This window comes from Schistocerca americana, chromosome X (genome assembly GCF_021461395.2).
Source record: "Schistocerca americana isolate TAMUIC-IGC-003095 chromosome X, iqSchAmer2.1, whole genome shotgun sequence".
Taxonomy (NCBI): domain Eukaryota; kingdom Metazoa; phylum Arthropoda; class Insecta; order Orthoptera; family Acrididae; genus Schistocerca; species Schistocerca americana.
Genome location: NC_060130.1, coordinates 847,006,218 through 847,032,946, shown reverse-complemented (window position 1 = coordinate 847,032,946; position 26,729 = coordinate 847,006,218). Strand labels below are relative to the sequence as shown.

Sequence of the window (26,729 nt, the reverse complement as noted above, 5' to 3'; positions counted from 1 at the left end):
GTATCACTACTATGTGATTCTCAGTAGTTCACCCAACACATCCATTCACAGCAGCTTTCTGTCACTTGATAAATGTCAGGATATTTTCTCCAGCTAAATCTATATCTACACGACTACTTCATAGTTCACAGTTAAGTGTTTGGCAGATGGTACACAGAACCACTTTCAAACTATTTCTCTACTCTCGAATAGCATGTGGGAGAAACAAAAACCTAAATCTTTCTATGTGAGCCCTGATTTCTCTCATTTTATTACAATCATCATTTCTCGCCAATGTAGGTGGAAGCCGAAAAAATATTTTTGCATTCGGAACAGAAAGCTGGTGATTGAAATTTTGTGAAAAGATATTACTGCAATGAAAAATGCCTTCATTTTAAATTTCCACCCCAACTCACTTATCATACTTGGTGATACTCTTCCCAGTACATATACTTCTACATCTACATGGTTACTCTGAAATTCACACTTAAGTGCCTGGCAGAGGGTTCATCGAACCATTTTCATACTGCTTCTCTAACATTCCATTCTCGAATGACGCGTGGGAAAAAGTAACGCCTAAATCTTTCCGTTTGAGCTCTGATTTCTCTTATTTTATGATGATGATCATTTCTCCCCACATAGGTGGGTGTTAACAAAATATTTACGCATTCAGATGAGAAAGTTGGTGATTGAATTTTTGTAAATAGATCTCACCGCAAAGAAAACCGCCTTTGTTTCAGTGACAGCCACCCCACCTCGTGTATCATATCAGTAACACTCTCACCCCTACTGTGTGATAACACGAAACGAGCTGTCCTTATTTGCACTTTTTTTATGTCCTCCATCAGTCCTACCTGGTAAGGTTCCCATACACTATTATGTGATAAGACAAAACGGCATTACGGTCAGTAAAACTACCACTGCCATCGTGCAGTGAAGGTATTGACTGTGTCTTGACTCTGATATATTTTATATATGATCTGAAACTCTATGGATTTTCTGCCAGGTTTTGAGGCAGAGCTTCATTGTGGAAGCTGTTAAAGGTATCTCGGACTGAAGATCACACTACGTTTCGAGAATCTGCACTCTATAGCTGCCCAATGAGGCACCCCCTGCTGCCATGGTGCCTGTGATATGTTCTCCTGCCATCCTTCATAACTGAATTTCTGTTCTGACAATTTCTAATATTACATCAAATTTCAGAGCAAAACTGTTTTTTGAACACTCAAAGCTGTATCATTATTTCCCTACACAAATGTTAGACCTCAAGTGTTGGGAATTGAAAACAGAGTCACTTTAATCCCAAAAAAGCTTTGCCACAAACAATAAGTCTGCTCTTTTTAAACACTGTTGTTTCTACCAACAGCTTCTTCCTGTGCAATGTTTTTGGCACTACCCAGTATAACTTGAGTGTCTGTGAGTGTAAGTTCAGTTACGCATTTTATGTGTGATCAATTATTCTTAATACAATATGGCTAAAAGACAGAGGACTTACAGCTTTAACAGTGATTGGAAAGAGAAGTAGTGTCTTGTCAAATTCAGAGGAAAACCTGTGCGCTTATTGCGTAACAGTAGTGTGTCTGTTCCCAAGATACTACAGTCCCCTGCGTATCACTCACATAGGGATACGTGAATGGAACAGGAAGAAACCTTAATAGCCGGTACAATGGCACATACCCTCTATCACAAACCTCATGGTGGACTGCAGAGTACAGATGTAAATGTAGATGTAGATGTAGATATAGAAGAAAAGTAATACTGAAAGTCATTTTTCGACAAATCATACAAACTCAACTACTGACTTCCCTGTTAATTCTGAATTACAAGAACAGATAGGTGGAGACTTAAAATCTACATTAATATTAAAGCAAAGTGCATTTACAAAGGCAACTCGGCAAAATAGTATCATGAAAATGGTCTCTTAGAAAGTCTGTTATGTTTTGATGAAAAGGAAAAAAATCTTTCAGACACACACAAGTATTTAAAAAGCAATGATTAGTGCCCTGGAATCTCTGTTCAATGGTCACAAAGATAAATCTGCACTTACATCTTCTATAAAAGGACTTCAGCTGTTTCACCAAACTGTCGCCAGACATGTTGAACAGATTTCTAAAAATTTAGAAACTCAATTATATCAAGCCTGCAAACGTGTGAATATTTTCTGCTTCAGCTTGATGAAAACACTGATGTTTCCAATTTTGGAGAGTTTTATTTATTTATTAGAATGGTCTTACAGTTAAGGAGGCATTTCCAGAAGTGCTGCCACAACAACAACATAGCAGGGGAGAACACATATTTAATACATTCATGAAATTTGCAAAAGATATCAACTTTCTACTCTCTAAACTTGTTGCTATAACAACAATCAACACCTTTCATTGACTGGAAAGAATATTGGATTTCTTGGTCTTTGTATAATTCACTTCCAGAATTTCTTCCTTGTCACTGTATTATCTACCAGGAAGCTTTAGGTGCTAAGATTTTGAAGTTTGACTATGTCATGAAGCTTGAATGTAACTCATATAGTAAATTACATTTGACCATCTTCCACATATCACTGACTGTTCAGAAATCTTCTGATTATCACACATTCTATGTATGGTGATATAATTCTTCAGACAGATATAAGGATGCTTAGTAGGGGGAAAACTCTGAAAGAGTTCTGCAGTCTTCTGGACTCTGTTGGAAAGGAACACATATCCCATGATCATTAGTGGTGCTTTGGAAACCTATTGTTGTTTTTGCTAAAGACACCTCTGTGAGCTCATATTTTCATCTATGAGTATCATCTGGGACCTTAAAATGTAGCATCTATTTTTTGCAAAATTCACGTTGGCTTTTGTCCAAAATCTGCATCTATTATTTTGTTCGTAAATGATTAGATTAACAGATTTAAAAGGTTGTCACACTACATGAGAGAAGACAAACAAAGTGTTAGATCTATGCTTTTGCATAAACTTCGACACTATTTTCTTCCGAATTGGCCTTTGAAATAAATGGTTGTAGTTCCTTCATAAGTTGCATAGAGAAGTATCAATTTTTTATTTCTTGATGGTGAATAGTTTTCAACATCTGTGTCCATTTTCAAATCATCTGTGCTGTAAGTGTGACACATACAGGCGATAGCCCTTGCACAGGAACTTCCCCTGTAGTGATAAAAGTGGTATATGGCTGACTTAGCAACAGCAAAATACAACACATAGGACAGACATTAGAGAGTACACTACACAGGATGGACATTTGAGGGTATTTTGCTGTTGTTAAGTCAGCAATATACCGCTTTGATTACTGCAGTGGCAGTTTCTGTACATGGGCTACCACCTCTATTTGTCACACTTACAACAAGGATTGTTTGAAAATGGACACAGGTGTCCAAAACTAAGTCACCATCCAGAAATAAAAAATCGATACCTCTCAATGCAACTTATGATGGAGTTACAACCATTTATTTCAATTATAAGATAAGTTGCAGACCTATTTTTCACCTGCAGCACGCTGCAAGTTCGTAGAAATGGCCTTTCTTTGGCTGTATTTAAGCTTTCAAAAATGACTGTTCTCTTGAACAGCAGCAGCATTTTTCTGCCTGTGAACTGAATGTGTCACCGATTTAAGGGGTTTCTAGACATTATTTGATTTTCGCCCACCCAATTCAGTGATTACAAAATCTGCAGACAATTAATTTCTACCGTTCATGGGAATTCATAGTCTTGTGACCCATGCTTGATAACACTACAGATACAAATGACAAAGCACTTAAAGCATAGAAGTACAATAGAACATATGGTAATTCTATTTTAATGTTAGTGGAAGAATTTTGGTGCAGTCAAAAAACATTACAGATTTTGTTTTCCAATCGCTACAGTGCATAGTGCGAGCACTTTAGGCTATAGTAGCAGATGGCCGCAAGTGTAAAAAAACTAGAATTTTGACCGCCACTGGGGAGACGAGTGGTGCAGGAAAACAAGCTCCACCTCTCTTTCGCAGGGTAGCAGCCTACAACAGAACTGACACATTGTCACAGGGATCGCCGATCTGATTTGGTGTTGTAAGGGTCGTTATCGAAACCTGGAACAGTCCAGTGTTACTTACTTCACTTATCTTCAAAATAAGAAAATAAAACAACAAGCAACGCACAACAAAAACCATTTGGGGGCTATCATGCAATTGCTCGCTGAGATTAGCAGAGTATTGTTGACAACGTAGTTCAGGCCCGACCTCCAGTGGTATTCGATGCAGTCACAGTTCAAAACACCCGCCACCCAATTTTACACATCAAAAAGTGTCTGCATTATACCACCTCTTGAGTTTTAGCCAACAAACAAACTAGGCATTTCTTTGTTATAAAATTCTAGGTCCCACGGCTGAGTACTATGTTACATTATGCAACATTTAATTTAGATAGACCATTCAACTGCCCACAATTGGCATGGCATCAGATCGTTGAGTGTACTGATATGTTATTGAGTTTGTACACTTTTTATTTTGAAAACGGGTTCTTACCCATTTTATCTTTCCAAATTGAGCTTTGCCAGATGTTGTACAATACTAGTAACTGAAAATTGGTTACATTTTTGAGATTTACATGCTAAAAATATAGCTATTTTGAACCATCTCTGATAAAATAGTTCATCTGGATACAATTCACTATGAAATAGTAGTGCCTATTAAATAATTTCGTGTTTTCACATTTTGAGGCAGAATTCACACCTACTTTGCATTTATTGCAAAATGCAAATATTTCCAGTCCATAAGCATCATCTAGAATAAATACCAACCCAGTCTGACAGATTCATATCTAGATGACACATTAAGAACAGCTGGTTCCAGCTACACTCCAGATTCTTTCTTAAGTTACAGGGAATGTGCAGTGCCAAACTTCACATTAATTATGTAAATTGCAAATCCAAGCACTATTAATTATTATTCTTTGAAATACTTTTACTGCATTACAAGTTAGTAGTAGTAGTACTGAAATACTGATTGTGATGGCAGCAGTGCCGGTAGCACTATAGGCATGAGTTAAATGTGCTCAAGCACGTAAGTTGGACAGCTCTGCCGTAACCATCCCAATCTAGGATATCTTTTGTTGTTTTAACTCTGGCATGCTATCTTAGTTACTTCTGCAACAGTGTCCTGGCCTGTTTTGTGTACTGTGACAAATCAGTTCTGCCTCTTATTAATTTACTTGTGTAAAACCCTCAATTGCCATCAACACCATTTCTTTGAATTTGAGCCACATTTGGCCTACACTTACAGTGTTTCTGTGGAAACACTAATTTTGCATTTATTTTTGGTGGATTTGGATGTTACAGTATTCAGTCTCACTACAATGACCTCTCAGTCACTAATTTGTGTATCTATCATGACATACTATGTTTGCATTGGCTTATTCATCACCAAGAGGTTTAGTATGTTATTACTGCAATCATTCACATTTTGAGTGGGCTCCAGAACTAACTGCTCAAAGTAGTTTTTGGTGAAAGAAATTTGGTAGAATTTTGGGTGAGGTTTTATGCCTACCACTGACTTTAAATATGTATTTTTGCCAACAAATTGAGGATTGATTGAAGTCACCATCAACAATAACTGTGTGAGTCCAGCACTTATTTGAAATGAGACTCAAATTTTCCTTGAATCTTTGAGCAATTACATCATCTGAGTCGGGGAGATGATAAAAGGAACCACTTATTAGTTTATTTTTGTTGTAAAGCGTAACTTCTACCCATACTAACTCCCAGCAACTAACTGTTTCAATTTCATTACTATATATAGCAACAAACACACTATTACCATCTTAATTTAGTCTGTTCCTTCCATGCACTGTTAGATCTTTGGTACAAACTTTTGTTCAACATATCTCTGGCTTTAGCCCGCTTTCAGTACCTACGATGATTTCTGCTTCAGTGCCTCTCCAACCACTTGGAGCTCTGGTTCTTTCCAAACACAGCTAAAACATTTACAACTATAATACTGGGTGGTTATAAAGTGCAGTTACTCACAGGTGTCCACTCTGGGTTCTAATTACCGTATGGCAGCAAAACTTGGTAGATGTTCTAATGCATTAATGTGGAACAAGTTTACGCAGGAAAAAATTTAGTTCCAGTTCCAGGCACAAATTTGGTGTTGTGGATGCGAGAAAGACTATAGAAATGTTTCTATATGTAATGGCTTACAAACGGGACATGGGCAGAGAAACATATAATATTGATTTCATTATTAACCGCCGCTTAGATGGTTTGTTCAATAATAAGCACTGGAGATGATTAAATGCTGCATCCATAAAACAATGTGTTCAACAGTTGCTCGGAGCAGTTGTGATGGAATTTGAGCAACATGTTTGTGGTAAAGGTGTTCTTTTAGACACCCTCAGAGTGAGAATCACACAGATCCTGATCAGGTGTTCTTGCACATCATGCCTCTGGAAAATCTCTGGAGATAAAATATTCATGGAAGGTTGCATTAATCAAAGCTTTTACTGGGTGAGCGACATGGCGAGTTGCTTCATCTTGCACAAAAACAGTGGTTTCCACACAGTTTGTAACACCATTATCGATTGTAAGTCATTTATACAGTGTTATTATGTATATGTAACTATGGAGCGATTGCTCTGTACTAGTTAAGATCTTTGAATTGTGAGAGGGAAAGTGGAAGTTTATGATGTATATATTGTAAAGATTTAATAATGTTTAAAAAATAATGAAACTTTATAAAATATGTATGCTCGTAAAATAGAAATTGGACTTTGAATACTGGTTCATACTTAGGGGAAGTTGTATTATATAAAGGAAAGGGTGTAGGGAACCTCCTCCGCTGCGGGAGGGGCTTGGTACACGGGAAAAGGTGGATTTGGCAGTCAATCTTGGCAGCAAGAGAGAGAGCATGTAACGCAGTCAGTGGCCAGCAGCTGTGCAGTCAACACCGTAGGTGCCAAGTGAGGCATTCGGAAGCCGATTTATGTTGAAATTGCCTCAGATGTGGTTTCGGCTCTAATATGGTGCTCTTGTATTATGGAATGGCTCTGAAATGATAAATATGTCGCCAAGAAGAAATTTGAAAAGAGCCTTAAACTGCAAGAGGTGAGACCAGATAGCCGCCACACGCTTGCCACCACTATTGTGCTACTGCTCCGCCAACTTCAGGAAACCAGAAATGTATTTCAGTACGGACCAGTATGTTTGTGTGTGATTTTTCAATAATAATTCAAGTGATAAAAACATGTGTGTGAACTCTAAAATTGTCCTGATCATAAAACTGTTTTAGGGTCCTATCCTAAATGTGAAAATACTGAGTATCCTGTTTCTGAATAAGAATAACCATAGAACTGTTTCTAATTTGAATGTGCCAATTTTTCAGTGTTAAAGTGTATAAATGTTGCTAGTCAAACCACCTGCTTCACAGGTAATGAAATAGGCACATAATTTGACTAACAGGAAATTTGATTTTTGCCTTGACTATTACCATAATGTAATTTCTGAAGTTTTAATTGAGAATAACATTTGAGCAAATTGCTATATAGTGTTGAAATATAAACAAATTCAAGTGGGGTTAGAAATCCACATTAGTGTAATGCAATTTGTCTCTGACATAGTTACAGAATTTTCCTGTAGAGTAAATGACAGTTTATGGGCCCCACTATATTCTTCTCTATAATGAGAAAGTTAAACTAAATATTGCTTTTGCTAAAGGAATCTGAAGTATTTCCATAAAAGAGAGAGCATGAAAAAGTGTTTGTACAGTCTTATTTTATTGCATTTGTGAAGTTTATGGATTAGTTAAACAAGGACTCTTGTCATGCTTCACTTAGTCTCGTGATGTCTTTGATAACATTTTGGTGCTGAATTAATTAATGGCTGAGATGGTAATTATTATAAATAGAAGTAAAATGCCATTTATCTTTCTGTGATTGCCAATTTATGCAAATGATACTGGTATACACTGTTCAGTTCGTCTGGTAGTTGTGTTTGTTTATTGCACTTTACAAAGAGAAAAAGAATGAAAATCCCTTTTGCACCATGATATTTAAATTCTTTGAATTTAATGTTTCAAAACTATTACGCCTAATTAAACTGGCGACCATTTATTATTTCATTCATAAAAACTTTCACTACTTCCATTATTTCCAAAATTAAAGTCTTTCTACTAATTGCCATTTATACGAAATTCATGTTCGACACCCTCTGTCCATTAGGTAAACACATGGTCAATCCTCAAAATTCCTCCCAGAGGGTAACACTTATTGTATGTTAAAGTCATATTTGACACAATGTACGTATAGGTATTATAAGTTGTACTCTTCCAATGCAGAAATCACTTGATGTACAAGGAGGTCTCAAAACTTGCAGATGTCAACGGTACACCTAACAGGCCCTCTGGGTGTAATCTTCTCAAAGAAGAATGGGCTGAGAAGAAAGGTGCTTGTGAATTCACATGACACAGTCACAAATGGTGAGTGCAATGGCTCTTTGTGTACAACATGTGGTTCTGTGTCTTCAGTGCACCCTGTAGTGTAAAATGTGCCTTGTAACTCCACAGAATATTGCCTGGCCACATCTCATCAACTTCAGTCTGTGCCAGAAATTGAAGAGCAAATTCAGAACATTGCTGCAGATCAGGAGGTTTCAGTTGCTGCACCATTTGGATATTGTACAGGTAGCACTGTAAAATAACCCAACGACTTTCCATACTGTTGACGACGATGGAACATTCTCGTGACACTGCCCAAACAAAAGCACTACCCAGGGCACACACCGCAAAGTCAGTTACAGCTAAAGCAACCTCATCAATAAATTCCACCATGACAGGATGCCTTCTTCTTCCAGGTCCCACACCAATCTTACTCATGTTTTCAAATTTCATCCTTCTTCTTTAGACCATATAATGACATCGGGCCCTTCCTCAGACCTTTCAGTCGGCTGTAATCTCTCAGTGTAGCACTTTAACTACTGCCACTCACATCAAACAGCTTCACTAACAGCGCACGATCTCTCTTCTCACTAGCCATAGCGTTCACTCAGGTTACAGCTTATCAAATGACAGCTTGGATATCATACTGTCATACAAACGGTGCACTGTGCCAGATTTGCGCCTGGTATCCACAAATGGAACTAATTTGTTTTCCAGAGTAAATTGGTTCTGCATGAACACACTATCACATCTACCAAGTTTTGCTGCCATATGATAATTATGGCCCACACTGGACCTCTGTGAGTAGCTGCACTTTCATTAAAACCACCTGGTATCAATATTTTCTAGGTCTATCCTCGTACAGTGTTTGAACCACCTGCATCGTTTGAAAGTGAATCTCTGTTTTTATACTTCCACAACTCTTTAACCTAAAATCAGCCCAGCCCACTCCACACCAACAATGTTACCCTTGTAGCCACCTCCTGTGTGTAGTGGACCCCTGATCTATTAAGCGGATCACGACACCTCTCGACCCTTAAACACAAGTCAAGGAATCTGTAGCCTACACACACACAGAGCTATCTGAGCCACTGGTGCAGACCCTCAACTTGCTGAGAGGCATTCTCAGAGGCAGGGTAGGTGGTTGCACATGACTCAGGATCTTTACACTCACAGACAACACCTGAAAGCTGTTTGTCACAAAAAAAAACAGGAAGGTCTTTCAGTCAGTCTACTGGATAGTCTTTTACTGCCTGTTATACCTTTCAACAACCTTCCACTCAATCACAGGTGAGCGGGTGAACCTCAATGCAGGTATAACTGAACCAGACATAGCAGTGGACTGAAAGGGGGCAGCATGGGGCATGATGGACGAATAACTTTAAATTAACTTTTTAAAAAAATGGCATCTATTCTTCTCACTGAGTACTAGAGACACTGTAAAAAGATTTTAAACTACTGGTATTGAGAAAGGCATGAATTCTAAAAGATAGCACCAGATTCTTACATTTCATACAATTCTTATATATTTTGTGGAATTGATTCATGAGCTCTGGTTGATATTAAATAACTTCCAATATGTGCTCCATCAAAAAACCTGTGAAATTCAGTATCACATGTCTCAAACTAGTACAGCAAGTTTCTGAAATTGTGGAAAGAACAACTATCTTGCACAGAAATATCCTGTCCAGCAGAAAATCATCAGAAAATGAAGTGATGTGTGGGGTCGACACAAATATTGACATAAAGCACAAATTTCATGGCATCTTATGTAACCATTAAAGGTTCTAGAGGCACCCAAATAAGTATCCCCACACAAAATAACACAGGGATGTGTATGCCCTTATGGCACATGATAAGAAGGTAATATTCTGTAAAACACAATATCCTGACCCAACCCCTCATATGACAAAAGAAGAAGCATGATACATCTTACTAGAGAACTTATTTACATTGTTAGATCATGGTGGGCTGTGCCTATTACTATCTTAACTGTTGATAATATTAGGTTAATAGTAGCCCATATACAGGTTGTTGCAGCTTAGCCCTGTTAACAATCATGTGCAAGAAATAATTACTTGCAAACCACATGTTCCTTCCTTGGTACTGTACCTACTGTAGGTGTACCACAGGTAAACAAATTTTCTTATTTACAGGTAACAAGTTTCTGCCTTGCATTATATGAGCTCAGGCATGGACACCATCTGATTTGTCATCTACGACAATATAACTGTTCCTTATCCACACAAATAGACACAAATGTCAGCAGGCCCTTAATACACGAGTTATCAAAATCTACCTTTTTTAAAAGTTGCTCAAATCAGTAGCTTTCCAAATTCTATGCACATAGAGTTGGTCAAATTATTTCTGTGAATCGCCAGCACTTGTTGCGTACACAATCACAAGCACTACATGCAAAATGTGCACGTGCATTGCCACAGTATAAGGATGGAAAAATTGTTCTGACTGATAAGTGTAAAAATACAAGAGATAAAATTATTTTACATCATAATTCTAGCGAATAATACATTCCAGGAGACCAATTGCTTTCAAGGATCTTGGTTTGGAGCCCTTTTGTGTGGCCTAGTCAATCTTCTGTCAAATCTGAGACCCAAGCGCATCAGTGCTCTTTTTAACCATTAAAATGATGCTTTTTGGTTAAAATTCAGGCATATAAAAACGATTAAAATGTACACAAACTAATTTGTTTGTAAAGGAGGTGAAATATGTAGGATCTCACTATTCTTTTACTATCTTAACATCAGTTGGGATTGGAAAAAGATAGGAGAAACACAAAAGACTGCAATTTAATGCCCTGTTGATGATGATGTCATTAGGAACACAGCACAAGCATAGATTGGGGAAGAGAATTGCCCAAGTCTTTTGTAAAGGAACCAGCCAGTCAGTCTTCAGCAATTTAGGGAATGTATAGAAAACCTAAATCTGGATAGCCATACATGGATTTGAGCAAACTTCCAACCTAATACAATTTCAGTGTTTTGAACATTGCACCAGCTCACTTGGTATGAAAAAATGGAAATTTACCCGCAGAAAAACGTGGGTATGATTATTCACTACAGATGCTGATAATGTATCACATGTGAAAAATTATGTTTATAACTGCTGTGATATACAAAATGGGCACTTGAGCTCTTCAGCAGAACTGTTAAATGTCATCACTAACTACATAAGCGTACACTCTTAGTTCGACATGCCTCCCATCATTCTGTATGACCCACTGAAGTGTCAAAACATCGATGCTGTCAGTGTCCTCCTGAATGGCTGTTTCCAGCTCAGTAATGTTTTTGGGGTTATCACTGTACACCTTGTCTTTAATACAGCCCCACAAAAAAGAGTCTCATGTGTTCAGATCCGGAGAATATGGCGGCCAATCAAGGTCCATGCCAGTGGCCTCTGGGTACCCAAGAGCCAGAATGTGGTCCCCAAAGTGTTCCTCCAGGACATCAAACTCTCTACTGCTTCAATGGGGTCAGGCTCCGTCTTGCATGAACCACATCTTGTCTAAATCAGAGTCACTTTGGATAATGGGGATGAAATCACCTTCCAAAGCCTTCATGTACCATTCGGTAGTCACCGTGCCATCGAGGAATATCGCAGTGATATTTCTGTGACTGGACATTGCATCCACACAGTCACACATTGTGGGTGAAGACACTTCTCGTTTGAAAAATGCAGATTTACAGTCCCACAAATGCACAAATTTTGCTTATTGACAGATCCATCCAAATGAAAGTGGGCTTCGACACTAAACCAAACCATATGAGCATACTAATTCCCATCATGCCTTGCAGCCAACTGTGCAGTTTGGACATCCTAACACAAACCATTCAGAAGTTACGACGATTTTATTTCATATAGTTCAATAACTGTCACCCTCTATGTAGATGTAGATTAACTAGGTGCCCTAAACACCTTTTCAGATTCAGGCAGAAGCATGAGGTCTGGACACACTTTTCCACAGTTATCAGGCAGCTCAGATGTTCTTCAAATGTTATGGAAAAACAACAAGGTCATCGAGATAACAAAGACCTAAGAAGTTGAAGCAGGCTGTCCATCATAGATCTGAAGGTGGTTGGAGGATTACACAACACAAATAGTATGACTCTGAACTCACAGAGGCTGTCAGGAATTACAAAGGAAGTCTTTTTCTTGGTCAGAGTCATCACACCTTCATTTTCCATCAGCCTGTCTGCATGTACATACCTGAGAAATAAAGCATCCAAAAACTATTGCAGAATGGCTAACATAGCAAACATTGTTCCTGGGTCTGGCCAGATCATATTGGAAGTTCAACAGATGCTTTCTCCATTGACTTATTTGTAATGGTAGCGAAGCAAGATTCTTCATTGATGGCACTAAGCTCCCCTTCCTGGAGTGGTTCTGCTGTCCCACACATACACCTTTAGGTATGAGTTGTGGTTGCTTGCGACAATTAGTGATCTAAAGTTCTCCTTGACCATCTGTGATGCTTATGATCACTACTGGTATGTAGAGTTAGCTTTATTTATTTATTTATTTATTTATTTATTTTTAAGTCACAGAAGCTGTTAGCAACTGACAAAAGCTTCATAATTTAACTGAGCATCTAGACTGATGACTGGAAGTTGCCTCATTGATGATGGTGGGATAACAATGTATTCAAATGCAAACAACTGCCCAGATCAGTTTCTGTTATGTGTGCTTGTTGGAACAGCTTCATCAACCTGGAGCTCTGTTCTTCCACAGTCTACGACTGCTTGTGATGTCTGCAAGAAGTCTCATCTGAAAACAACATTATGACTACATTTTGCAAAAATTACAAATCTGAAGGGCTGCACTCTGTCACATCATAGTTATTATAGCAATATGTGCTCCTGTTGGCTACATATACACTACGTGATCAAAAGTATCCGAGCACCACCAAAAACATATGTTTTTCATATTAGGTGCATTGTGCTGTTACCTACTGTCAGGTACTCAATACCAGCAACCCCATTAGTCATTAGACACCACGAAAGAGCTGAATGGTGCGTTCTGCGGAACTCACGGACTTCGAACGTGGTCAGGTGATTGGGTGTCACTTGTGTCATACGTCTGTACGCAAGATTTCCACACTCCTAAACATCCCTAGGTCCACCAGCACAAAAGCGTACAGGCCAACCTTGTCTACTGACTTACAGAGACTGCCGACAGTTGAAGAGGGTCATAATGTGTAATAAGCAGACACCTATCCAGGCCATCACACAGGAATTCCAAACTGCATCAGGATCCACTGCAAGTACTATGACAGTTTGGCGGGAGGTGAGAAAACTTGGAATTCATGGTTGAGCAGCTGCTCATAGGCCACACATCATGCTGGTAAATGCCAAACAACACCTCACTTGGTGTAAGGAGCATAAACATTGGATGATTGAACAGTGCAAAAACGTTGTATGGAGTGATGAATCATGGTAAACAATGTGGCAATCAGACGGCAGGGTGTGGATACGGCGAATGCCCGGTGAATGTCATCTGCCAGCGTGTGTAGTGCCAACAGGTAAAATTCGGAGCGGTGGTGTTATGGTGTGGTCGTGTTTTTGGCTTGCATCCCTTGTTGTTTTGTGTGGCACTATAACAGCACAGGCCTACATTGATGTTTTGAGTACCTTCTTGCTTCCCACTGTTGAAGAGAAATTCAGGGATGGTGATTGCATCTATCAATACGATCGAGCACCTCTAGAAGAGCGTATTGTTCTGAAAAATAGGAAAACGGCACAGGTCCTCCCCATTTTCAAGAAGGGAGGTCGAACAGATGTGCAGAACTATAGACCTATTTCTCTAACGTCGATCAGTTGTAGGATTTTAGAACACGTATTATGTTCGAGTATAATAACTTTTCTGGAGACTAGAAATCTACTCTGTAGGAATCAGAATGGGTTCCGAAAAAGACGATCGTGTGAAACCCAGCTCGCACTATTCGTCCACGAGACTCAGAGGGCCATAGACACAGATTCCCAGGTATGTAGATGCGGTGTTTCTTGACTTCTGCAACACGTTTGATGCAGTTCCCCACAGTCGTTTAATGAACAAAGTAAGAGCATACGGACTATCAGACCAATTGTGTGATTGGATTGAAAAGTTCCTAGATAACAGATCGCAGCATGTCATTCTCAATGGAGAGAAGTCTTCTGAAGTAAGAGTGATTTCTTGTGTGCCATAGGGGAGTGTCGTAGGACCGTTGTTATTCACAATATATATAAAAAGTTCACTGAGGCTTTTTGCAGATGATGCTGTAGTATATCGAGAGGTTGTAACAATGGAAAATTGTACTGAAATGCAGGAGGATCTGCAACGAATTGACGCATGGTGCAGGGAATAGCAATTGAATCTCAATGTAGACATGTGTGATGTGCTGCGAATACATAGAAAGAAAGATCCTTTATCATTTAGCTACAATATAGCAGGTCAGCAACTGGAAGCAGTTAATTCCATAAATTATGTGGGAGTAGGCATTAGGAGTGATTTTAAATGGAATGAGCATATAAAATTAATCGTCAGTAAAGAAGCTGCCAGACTGAGATTCATTGAGATAATCCTAAGGAAATGCAGTCTGAAAACAAAGGAAGTATGTTACAGTACACTTGTTCACCCACTGCTTGAATACTGCTCACCGGTGTGAGATCCGTACCAGATAGGGTTGATAGAAGAGAGAGAGAAGATCCAACTGAGAGCAGCACACTTCGTTACAGGATCATTTAGTAATTGTGAAAGCGTTATGGAGATGATAGATAAACTCCAGTGGAAGACTCTGCAAGAGAGACGCTCAGTAGCTCGGTACGGGCTTTTGTTGAAGTTTCGAGGAAACACCTGCACAGAGGAGTCAAGCAGTATATTGCTCCCTCCTACGTATATCTCGTGAAGAGACCATGAGGATAAAATCAGAGAGATTAGAGCCCACACAGAGGCATGCCGACAATCTTTCTTTCCACGAACAATACGAGACTGGAATAGAAGGGAGAACCGATAGAGGTACTCAAGGTACCCTCCGCCACACACCGTCAGGTGGCTTGCAGAGTATGGATGTAGATGTACATGTGACAATAACATCCCTGTAATGGACTGGCCTGCAGAGAGTCCTGACCTGAATCCTACAGAACACCTTTGGGATGTTTTGGAACGCCGACTTCTTGCCAGGCCTCACCAACTGACATCGACACCTCTCCTCAGTTCAGCACTCTGTGAAGAATGGGCTGCCATTCCCCAAGAAACCTTCCAGCACCTGATTGAACGTATGCCTGCAAGAGTGGAAGCTGTTAGCAAGGCTAAGGGTGGGCCAACACTATATTGAATTCCAGCATTACTGATGGAGGGCGCCACGAACTTGTAAGTCATTTTCAGCCAGGTGTTCGGATACTTTTGATCACACAGTGTATTTCCCATTTGCAACCTTCAGCACAACTGCATTCATATTACGGATATATTCTTTAGCTGGTGACAACCACCATTTCAGCATTACAGAAAACGTAGCCCCTGCACCCACTAGCACCCAGACTGGTTGGCCATTGATGACGACACCAGTGAGATTTCCTTACATGTTGGTAACTATCTGTCCTTGAAGGATTTTCATCTGTGGCAGTGCCACCTCCATAGGTGGTCACCTCACTTAGTTTTCCTGAGTTTAGCAGCTAGGTGAGTGACAGGGATGAGAAGCTGATACAGTCTGTTGGGGAGTGACCTTGTCTATGGAACAGCAATGGGCTCCATCCTAGAGGTTGACAATAATTGTTTGCAGTTGACTCCCAAGAATAGAACTGTTGAGATAGTTGATGTCTGGTGGTGTAGTAGTCATTGAACACGTGTTATCTTTCCCCACAGCAACGTATGAGTCCTGGGTGTCCAACATGGATATACACTAGCATGTTGTCCTCTGTTCTCCAAATGTCTATTCTTCTGCAGGGCTTTACACTTGGTGGAGAAGCTGGTTGTACCTACATTGATTGGATACTGGGTGGTTCTTTGAAGGCTGTGTTATAAGTCCAATTTGACTCAGACTATTCTTCCTGGATATTAGACTGATGACAGATATTGGTGCTTAAGAACAATACACCTCTTCTTCAACATTCTCTATTAGCTCCTGCAGTATGGGGTCAACATTAATGACTGCTATCTCTTGTTTACTTGGCCCAACAGTTCTGACTGCCATAAACTGCTGGATTTCTTTTCTTATTACCTAGCATATGAAAGAGTGAGGTTATGGTCATCTTCCACAACTGCCACAGGGGACCACATTCGGGTGTCAGTCATATTTGTTTCGTTCAGCTCTTTTTATGTTCCATTTCGTCAATGGCTGGCTCCATCTGATGTATTTCTTGGTGGTTGTGACATCTTTATCAGAATAGTTTGGTACATGTCCCATACTCATTTCATTAAGAGAAAGATTTTGTTAGCTTCTGTCATATTCAGATACACAATGTGGCACGGGACCAAAAATTTCTGAATGTAAGACTGTGTCATTTACACATGAAATTGGACCCTGTTCTTCAACAGTTCTTCCATTCTAAATTGACTTACTGCAGATCGTCACCATACATACACTTTCCTCACCCCTGTTTTGGGCTGGAATTTGTTCCAGTTAAAGAGATTCTCTTCATTGTTCTTGAACCCCTACTAGGCTGAGCCGTCCAAGTAAAAGTACACATTTGCCAAACACATACCTGTTGCATCTGGCAACTCCTTTGTCATGTCCTGACCAGTGTCTCCAGAAAACACTGGTGGATGCCTGACATGCAGCTGTTTTGAAATTCTCTGACAATACAGACCTTGGGAAAGATGGACTTCTTGCATTCAGTTCCTGTCTTTGCAATGCAACAGCTTTTATGTTGCCTAATTGGAGCTACAGTGATGTAGATGTTTCAAAGCACCCAGTGTCTCCACCAAACAATGTCACATCATAACCACAATTAAGTACAAATCGAAACACAGTGTTGTAAAGAAACTACAACACTTAGCACTCAGATAACAAATTCCTTATAGTAATTCAGTCACAGATGCATTTTATTAAGCTGGTGACTAGTTTCGAACTAGCAAGTTCATTTTCCAGCCAGGCCTATTAAAGAATTGTGGTAGGGAAGGTGAAGGGTCGACACTGGTTTACTGGGAGAATTTTAGGAAAGAGTGGTTCACCTGTAAAGGAGACTGCATATAGGATGCCTGTACGACCTATTCTTGGGTACTACTCGAGTGTTTGGAATCAATATCTGATCGCATTAAAGGAAGACCTCAAAGCAACTCAGAGGTGGGCTGCTACATTTGTTACCGGTAGGTTTGAACAACACGTGTTATGGACATGTTTCAGGAACTCAAATGTGAATCCCTGGAGGGAAGGTGACATTATTTTTGAGAAACAATATTGAGAATATTTAGAGAACCAGTTTTTGAAGCCGACTGCCAAACAATTCTACTCCCTCCAACATACTGTGTGCATAAGGACTGCGACGATATGATATGAAAAATTATGGCTCACAGAGGCATAGAGACAGTTGCTTTTCCCTGGCTATATTTGTGAGTGGAACAGGAAAGGAAATGACAAGTAGTGGTAGAGGGTACCCTCCGCTGTGTACCATACGGTGGCTTGCGGAGTATCTACATAGATATTTAGATATAGATGAAGATGAAGATGTAGATGTATATGTAGATGAAAGCTGCTCTAATGGTGATTCGTTATGTGACACTCAGTTCACACGTAGGTAACACACACCTGATACATAATCACACTAGGGTCCACAGCGTAGTTCAGCTGCACTTTGTGAATACACCTATATTGTGAAACTGATCTGATATTCTGTGTGACTATGTATCGTGTGTATTACCCATGTGTAAATTGATTGTCACCTGCCGCAGCACTATTAGTGCAGCTTTAATAGGCCTAGCCTGAAAATGAACTCAATAGTTCGAAACTAGTTGCCAGTAAGCATAACGGAATTAAAATACAGAGAAACCACTATTTTAATTTTTAAAAAGAGAATATATAACAGACAGCTGGCTTAATCCCCCCCCCCCTTTTTCCCTCCACTCCCTCTGCCCAACAAAAGCTACATTAAGCAAACCTCAAGTCACTCAATGGTAGTTAAGCTCCCTCAAGTGCTCACCATTTGATACCAACCAGCTAGCACGTGGTGCTTCAGACCTCCACTGGAGTCAGCATGCATTACAGTTTGACACAGAGAGATCAACGCAGAACCCCTGGGAGAGCATGAAACTAATTCCACCTATGTTATTTCCTGATAAATTAAAACTGTGTACCAGTCTGGGGTTTGAAACTGGACCTTTGCCTTTTGCAGGCTCTTACAAACCGACCTATACAAGCATCATTCATGACCCAACTTTACAGCACTGCACGCAGTGGGAAAGTTCCAGTTAAGAGTTCCATTCCAGTATACATTTTTTTATTGGTCAAAAGTTTCAGAACAGCAGAGATTTTAATGCAAAGTGAAAAATTCATTCTGGAAATGGGCCTCAACAATATCCTTTCTTTCAGGAAAGGTAGTCTAGCAGAAGATGCAAGACACCTTTGGTGACACTGAAAAGAGAAACTGGCAGAACTGAAACAAATACAGTACATGAAAAGCAAGGTTCTCAGTTCAAAGTCCAATCCAACACTCAGTTTTAGTTTGTTGAAATGTTTCAAAGAACTGCACATTCTCCTTCACAGTGAAAGATTAATTTTCATTCTGTATAAGATTAATGGTGACCTAGAAGATTAACATACAAATCACTGTCACAAAATCAATACTTTGTGAAGTTATAGAGAGCTCAAATATGCATGTCTACAGGTCCTAAAAGTTACTCAAAGTGGTTTCATGATTTTCTGAAGAATTCCTGGTTAGTCTTCTTTGATATATATTCAGATTTCATTGGTATGTACTGCTTCAGGGCACTCATCGGCCAGTTGTCACTAAAACTCCTGCACATCCAATTAGCAAAATGATTCATAAATAGACAGTACACTCTAGTTGGAACTCAGTGAGAGTAGTGTTATGAAGGAAAGAAATGACTTTAATGTCAATAACTACCCTGATGCAATGATTGCTTCTATGACTACACGCAATCTGTAGCAGTCAAAAACATAAATCACAATCCTCAGTTGACTGCAATACCATACCAGTCCTGAGATACATTTTGTATAATTCTCAAATTTCCCACTGTTCAATGACCTTTAACTTTCAACAACTCAGGATACAATGGATGCATCAACATAAACAATGACATGTTGGCTGGCAACAAGTTACAAAATGAAATAAAATCTCACTTATCCTAAGTAACTGACATGCATATTAAGTAGCTGACTGCAGCTGTTCTGCATAATTTGGAGCATCATACTTAACAAAAGGTAGGCACAACAGTGTGGCTATGCACAGGTATCATTCACAATAAACACTATTAAAAAAACGTTAATAGACTCAACAGCTATAGCTATGCTTGGGAAGTCACAACGGGCAAATTCGTAATATTTCTTCAGCTTGTTCCTGGACTTTGATTACAACATGGCAATCCCCAAACATGTCACCTTGAATGTGGAAGCTTTCTTTAACCAACACTTCTATCCTGTCTTATTTTATGGCTTGACATGAAACTGAATAGAAACACAGAATGGGGTCATTCAGAAAAGACTATAATTGTATCCTTCAGGACAGTGTCTTGTGGACTTTGTACAAAATGGACTCAGAAATAGCATCTTGTAATTATATTAAATATCTTTCTGGTTTTATGTTTCAATGTAAAACGTCTCATTCTAAACTGGAGTGGATCTGCAAAACATCAATTTTTAGCTGTAGAGTAGCTATATCAGTCTAATACTGTATTTTAGTTGTTTACTTGTATCAACATTAGTCTCTTATGGTATATACATCATGATTCCTGATAACTCCTTGCTAGCATTTTTTTGTTTGTTTGTTTTTATTTTTCCCAAGAACTGAATGGGATACGAAGCAGGACAAAGCAGGGCATGAGTGTACTGGACGCACATAAACGATAGTCAAAATTCAGGATCTACAGCCACTAAGAGACACACACACATTAGACATAACACTTGTACCAGCAGAACTCTTGCAATATGGGTGGCCAGACTTGGGTCTCAGATTAGTGGAATGATGCATCCCAAACCAAATTTCTTGATGTCACTTTCAAGCTCTCATAAATTTGTCACATGCTCTGTCAAAGCTAACAAGAAATTCAGCTGACTGCTTGCACACAGAAAGGTGGAGCAGAGTAAAATGAAAGGGGGTGGTGGGTGGTATCACCTGCTTGAGGGTATAGGTTAGCATCCAAGCAATGTTGTTTGTTGCCTACCTCTGTCAATAAGGTGCATGGTCAATGTGATGAAGCTGAAAATTGTGGATGACTGTCTTTAAATGCACCAAAGTTCATCCTGTACAGAAAGTGGCACCTTTTGCAGGTTTACTGGTGCATACAACCATACTGGTTTACTGGCAGTGGTAAACAGCTTATTCATTTCAGAATTTCCATTTAAAAAAATATCTTCATGAACGTGGATCACTAGTATGCGTTCCGGCTCATGGCTATAAGGCACCTTGCTATTATGAGGCAGGAATTTTTATATGAAGTTAACACCGATACTTACAAACCTATTGCCAAATGCAAAAAAAGGGGGGGCATTGCATTCACATCTAGAGCAGAGACGGAGGAAAGGGAGCCTTAATTAATACTGCCCACATAGTTGTCCAATTACAGTGGGCAAATGTATGCCAGTAGAGAATTGTGCAACAGTGAAAACACAGTACCTGATATGATGAAACACATTTCTGCCAGTTGATGAAATGTTATGTGACATGTTAATTGTAGATATCAAAAAGTCTAGCAGGATGACTGTATGGAAGAAGTGGTGAAACATGGAACAGGCTCTGTGGTGTTCTGAACATGTTTTGATCACACAGAAATAGACTCTCTTGTTGATCAGTCAAAACAGCAACATTGAGCTGTTGTAGACTCACATTTCCCTACTTACCATTCAGCTCAACAAGTACTATAACATTATGTGACTGGCTTTAAACAGTTCTCATATACTATTATGTTATAGCTGTTACTATAACGCAAGAACAACATCCAGAAGCAACCATTCATTTACACTGGCTCACCAAGTCCTCACATTGAAAACTCACAGTACAGCACAGCACAAGCCAGACACAGTCTTCACGTAATATGACCAATTTGCATTAACTGTCATGGCTGAAGTGGCTGAGCACCAATATTTCCTACGTACACACAGTGCTATAGAGAACCACAGTTAATGTCTCTAGCAACTGCAGCCTCTATGGAAAGCTGCAGGGATTGATTTATTGATAGCTCTTTACACACTCTCCATGCAACTAGAGTCATCTTTTTATACACATAGTATAGCTGCACAATAAGCCATACACTGGCCACACATATTCTAGCAGTATTTTTGAATCAACAAGTATACGGACAGACAAAAGGCAATGATTATCAGGCATGTCATGCAACTAGTTTGCATTCACACTAGCACATAGTATGCCATCTCTACATTCACCACTACCATTCCACTTCAGTTCCCTACGCCAACCCCAAATCCCCAAATAACCCCAACCCCCCTTCTTCAGCTAAAATCATTTTCCCATGATTATCCCAATTGTTTCCATTGTATTTATGGCTTACCTTGTTCCATGCCAAAGAAACATTCTTTTATTGAATGCTTCTTTTACTTGCTGTTTTATTCTATCTGTACTTTTACACAATGATATGAAGTCAGAAAGTTTGTAAACCTAATGAAACATTTTCAGGTATTCAAAAATGGTACTTTTTGTTTCATGAAGTTAAAAAAATATCACCACTTGTGAAGGCTATTGAAATACTGATGACTAAATTTTTATTGTTCAGTGAGCTTAATATTATGCACCTGAAGTGCACAGCATTAGGGTTTATTCATTCCCATTGTATTCTGTAGTGATCAAATCAGTCAAATATTTAGAGCAGCAGTTTAAAGAATGCTGTAAATTAATTCAAAGTTATTTCTCAGTTGGAGGAGGAGCAGGAGATTAGTGTTGAAACATCCCATCAGCAACGAGGTCATTAAAGATGGAGCACAAGCTCGAATTAGGGAAGGATGGAGAAGGAAAGCAGTCATGCCTTTTTGAAGGAACCATCCCAACAATTGCCTTAAGTGATTTAGGGAAATCATAGAAAACCTAGATCAGGAAGGTCAGACACCGGTTGTAACTGCAGTCCTCCCGAATGCGAGTCTAGTATACCCCACTCAGTCTCTCTCTCTCTCTCTCTCTCTCTCTCTGTTTGAGATTCATATCTTGCTGCCACATTCTTTGAAAGGGCATGAAGATTAAATGCTCAAGGCAGTTTTGTACAGAATTCAACAACATGGAATGCAACTTTGAGCACTGATATCATAGAGGTAATCATAACATCACAGAGGTCTGAGCATTTGATTTACCTTATGGATTTTGTACTATTGTGTAATCATTTATATATTTGACTGTCACTATAATAACCCACATTAAATTTAACCAAACAGACTAAATTATATAAACCATTGACATTCAATTTTTTTTTGTGTGCAGAAAATACATCAAGGTTACCATTGATTTAGAGAGATATATGAAATTCACATACTAAAACACAAAAAATAATGCTCAGAATACCTGAATTAGGCAGTAGTGATGAAAGGGTGCGGGCCCTTTCATCAGCCGTTGGAAGGAGTGCACTCCAGCCAACTTGCAATGCAGCCTGGGCTGCAGCCTGAACAGAACCCAGCACTCCACGATTACTAGCCAACTGAACCACTTTCTCTTTCAAGTTTATTAAGAGACTGCTTCCTGATGTAAGACCAACACTTGCCACATCCATATTGTGCCCAATTAGCACATGTAACTGTAAATTACAAAGAAACAAATTAAACCCAGTTTACGGTATCTTACCAAATGAGCATTACAAATGTAGTCAGTTCAGCCATACAAATGCAATTATGTAGCCTAGTAAATGTAATCTGTGTTTCCTTCTGTGGAGCTTTTCACTAGAGTGAATCTCATAACTATAGAACCATTATACCTACGATCAAGAAATGATGTAAGCTCAAATATAGATGAAAATAATCTTTATTCTGAAAAATTAAACAGTAATAAATGGCAGACAATGAAATCACCCACTCATGTCTTCAACAGCAGACAGTTCACACACATAACTGATATGATAACTATAGTCTGTTCAAAATTATTTTATGGCTGACAGCTACAAGGGAAGTAATAGGAGGAAAGCACATGTGGGAATCTCAGACCGTATTCCGCCAATCTCGAGACCCGTAGCTGCAGCAAACACCCAAAGTTGCCATACCTTCACCCCATTACCTCAACGCTTCCCACCTGCAATGGCCTTCAGTTTCAGCAATTTTGCCCTCCTATGCAAGCATTGGACCCAGTGATTATGTTTGTGTTTGCAGTTGCAGGAGTTATTACTTTATTTATTTTTACTATTATTTGTTGTGCAGCACTGAAAAATGTCAGTAGGAAGTTCTTTTGGACAGGATATTGCTGTACAAGGGCAGTGGAGAGAAATGGTTTGTACATTACATGCCTACTTTGAGACTGGAAAACGTAACAGTTGCTCACTGCTCTCTGTTAACAAGGTAATCAACAGAACTGTGGTGGCCCTGAACAGTAAACAAAAAGACTGTTGTGAAGATTGGAAAGGAAATGTTTAAGAAAGAAAAAGAAACTGGAGAAACATCAAAAATGAAAACCCTTGGAGAAAAAAAGTTGTATGGATAAGTGGATTACCAATATAGATTCGTTTGCGCAAGATACAATTTTTTGTCATGTTTATGATTATTATCGCAGAAAGAAATATATGATACTCTGCAAGTTATTGATCATACTTAAGGAATTGGAACTTTTTTAATGCAGTTGCACATCATTATTCACAGTTTCACACAATCTAGGCACTCACTATGGACATGTCTGTGGTCATAGGCTGTTGACAGAGGAGGCTATAGCTGCATGGTGATGCCATTTTTTTAATGCAGATCCATAGTATGTAAATGGATGAAGTGGTGTGGCTTGATGAAACATGGTCAATTCTGGTCATTTTTATCAAGCAGGACAGAGAACGCATCTAAACAACAATAGTAATACCTCCTGGCAAGTGGGGCACACTTAATTCTTCTTCATGCAGCCACTGTGCAAATTTCTGTCTCAAACAGTTTCCTGGTTTTTAAATTAAAAAACACAGAAGACTACAATGAAGAAAAGAACCACAATACATTTACAAATTGGTTCATACAGTCACTAATACCAAACCTGGGAAAACTATCAACAATTGTTCTATGTAATGGTCCCTACACTTCAGTTGTGGTTGACAAGGCACCTACCATGCCGATGGGGAAGGAATAAATGATTGATTGGGTCCAGCACCAAACTTCAATGTGTGTGATAACCTTACAAAGAGGGAACTTATGGGAAAAAATCCATAAACCACAGCTCCCCATATACAAAATCCAGAATCTCACAAAACCATACCGCAAACAATCATTAGACTACCACCCTACCATTGCCATTTCAACCCGATAGACTTACTATGGGCCCAAATTAAATTTACATTTCCTGGAATAATAATAAATTTACTATCTCTGCAGTCAAAGCACTCGCACAAGAAGCTGTCAGGAACATCATCACACAAGAAGCTGTTAGGAACATCACCACTGAAGACGGTAGGAAAGCCATCAAACGTGCACAGAGCAGCATTGAAGGAGCATGACAGACTGAAGCTGTTTTGGAAAATTCAGAGAAGGAAGTGATTATTTCATTGAATAGCGACAGTGACACTAACATGTCAAGCATCTGTCACAGGTACGAAAGTGACATCAGTGGAGTTTTTCCATTATTCCATTATTACCTGGATTCAGTTGCATGTTTGGAGCACACAATTTACAATGGTAACTAGCTACATAAAAATTATATTGTCATAAGTTTTGAAACTTTAAAAAGAAAGCCTTTTCAGCAACTATTACCATATGTAGTTCGTTTTAGGAATTCAGTCTGTATCAAATAAAATAAATATTACTGTGTACAGTATAATTGCTACAATACCGTCTTAGTAATTCGTTGCTGCAGATAAAACTAAAATCAAAACATAGTGCAACTTTTCCGCTACAAATTGATAATAGTTCCATATCTGTACACTGAATAATTTGCCTGTTTGAGTGAGCTGCACGAAGCGTAAGACTACGTGCACGTGCCATTCAGAATGTGACAACTCTGCTCCATGCTTCTTCATGTTCCTGCAGAACCACCAATCCTAAAGCAATTTTGAGCAGACTATAAATAAAACATTTTTGTACATGTTATAGTTTTTCAGCAGCAGTGGCATGACAGAGAGGGATGGCTTACATCATATACTTATAAGTGAATCAACAGACTTTGGCACTGGATCAGGGACTACCAAATGCAGTTACTAGGGCAAGTAATGAAAATGTGACAAAATGGTGTCCTTGTGATCGTACTGGCATGTTAGGACTGCACTTCCTTGTGGACACAGGTTCACATAATGTAAATCACTGTAAAGTGTTTAACAGTAATTTTTACCATTCTAGTATCACTAAGTTTCATGTTGCCTTTAGTGCCATTAAATCCAGCTATTCAAAGACATTTTCATTGGCGGAATTTTGTCAATTAAGGAATGAGGACCTGTGGCTTGCAAGTATATCACCTGGTCATAGTACACGCAAATGTCAATGATTAAAATTCCAAATCCCTGCATCAACTTACGTAGTGAAACAAAATATACTGTGTATGATAACCCAGCTGTCAGATGTGAAAGTCTAACTTGGCAGACCCCTGTGACCTTCACATATTTTGTGACAAGTTTGTTATTATTTCTTAAATGGAAATGTGTTTAATATTTTTATCACGTATTTCACATCCATTAGAGCCATTTAACTTGGAATCTGCGGAAGAGACATTAATGTGTGTATACACATTTTAATATGGATTCCTTTTAACTTGTCTACATCCTTGAAAACCTGCTCACAAAGGATCTATGGAATAAAAGGTATATCTACTCTAATCTAGTCCAGATGCTTAGCGGGAGGATTAATCTATGTGCTGAAACAGCATTCACTTGCTCATGTCATTTCACACAGAACTAAAATAACAATTTAAAAAATTACATTACAAAATCTCTCATCACAGATATCTAAAGTCAGTACAATAGTTATGATAAACTACTTTAACTAAGCTCTAACTAAATGTGCAGAAAAGTTCTAGTAGAATGTAAATAATGTAGGCTTGTTTTTTTTTTTTTTTTTTTTTTTTTTTTGTGGTTTTAGG

The 26,729-nt window shown here is 38.9% G+C and overlaps 1 protein-coding gene across 1 annotated transcript in view; it reads right to left on the bottom strand.

The window, feature by feature from the left end:
• Window positions 1-26,729, bottom strand: part of LOC124556600 (E3 ubiquitin-protein ligase HERC2) — an 832,907-nt gene that overhangs the window by 614,382 nt on the left and 191,796 nt on the right. The window contains exon 18 of the mRNA XM_047130567.1: window positions 23,052-23,280. Within this exon, the coding sequence (XP_046986523.1) occupies window positions 23,052-23,280 (229 nt within the window). The remainder of the gene's footprint in view (window positions 1-23,051; window positions 23,281-26,729) is intronic.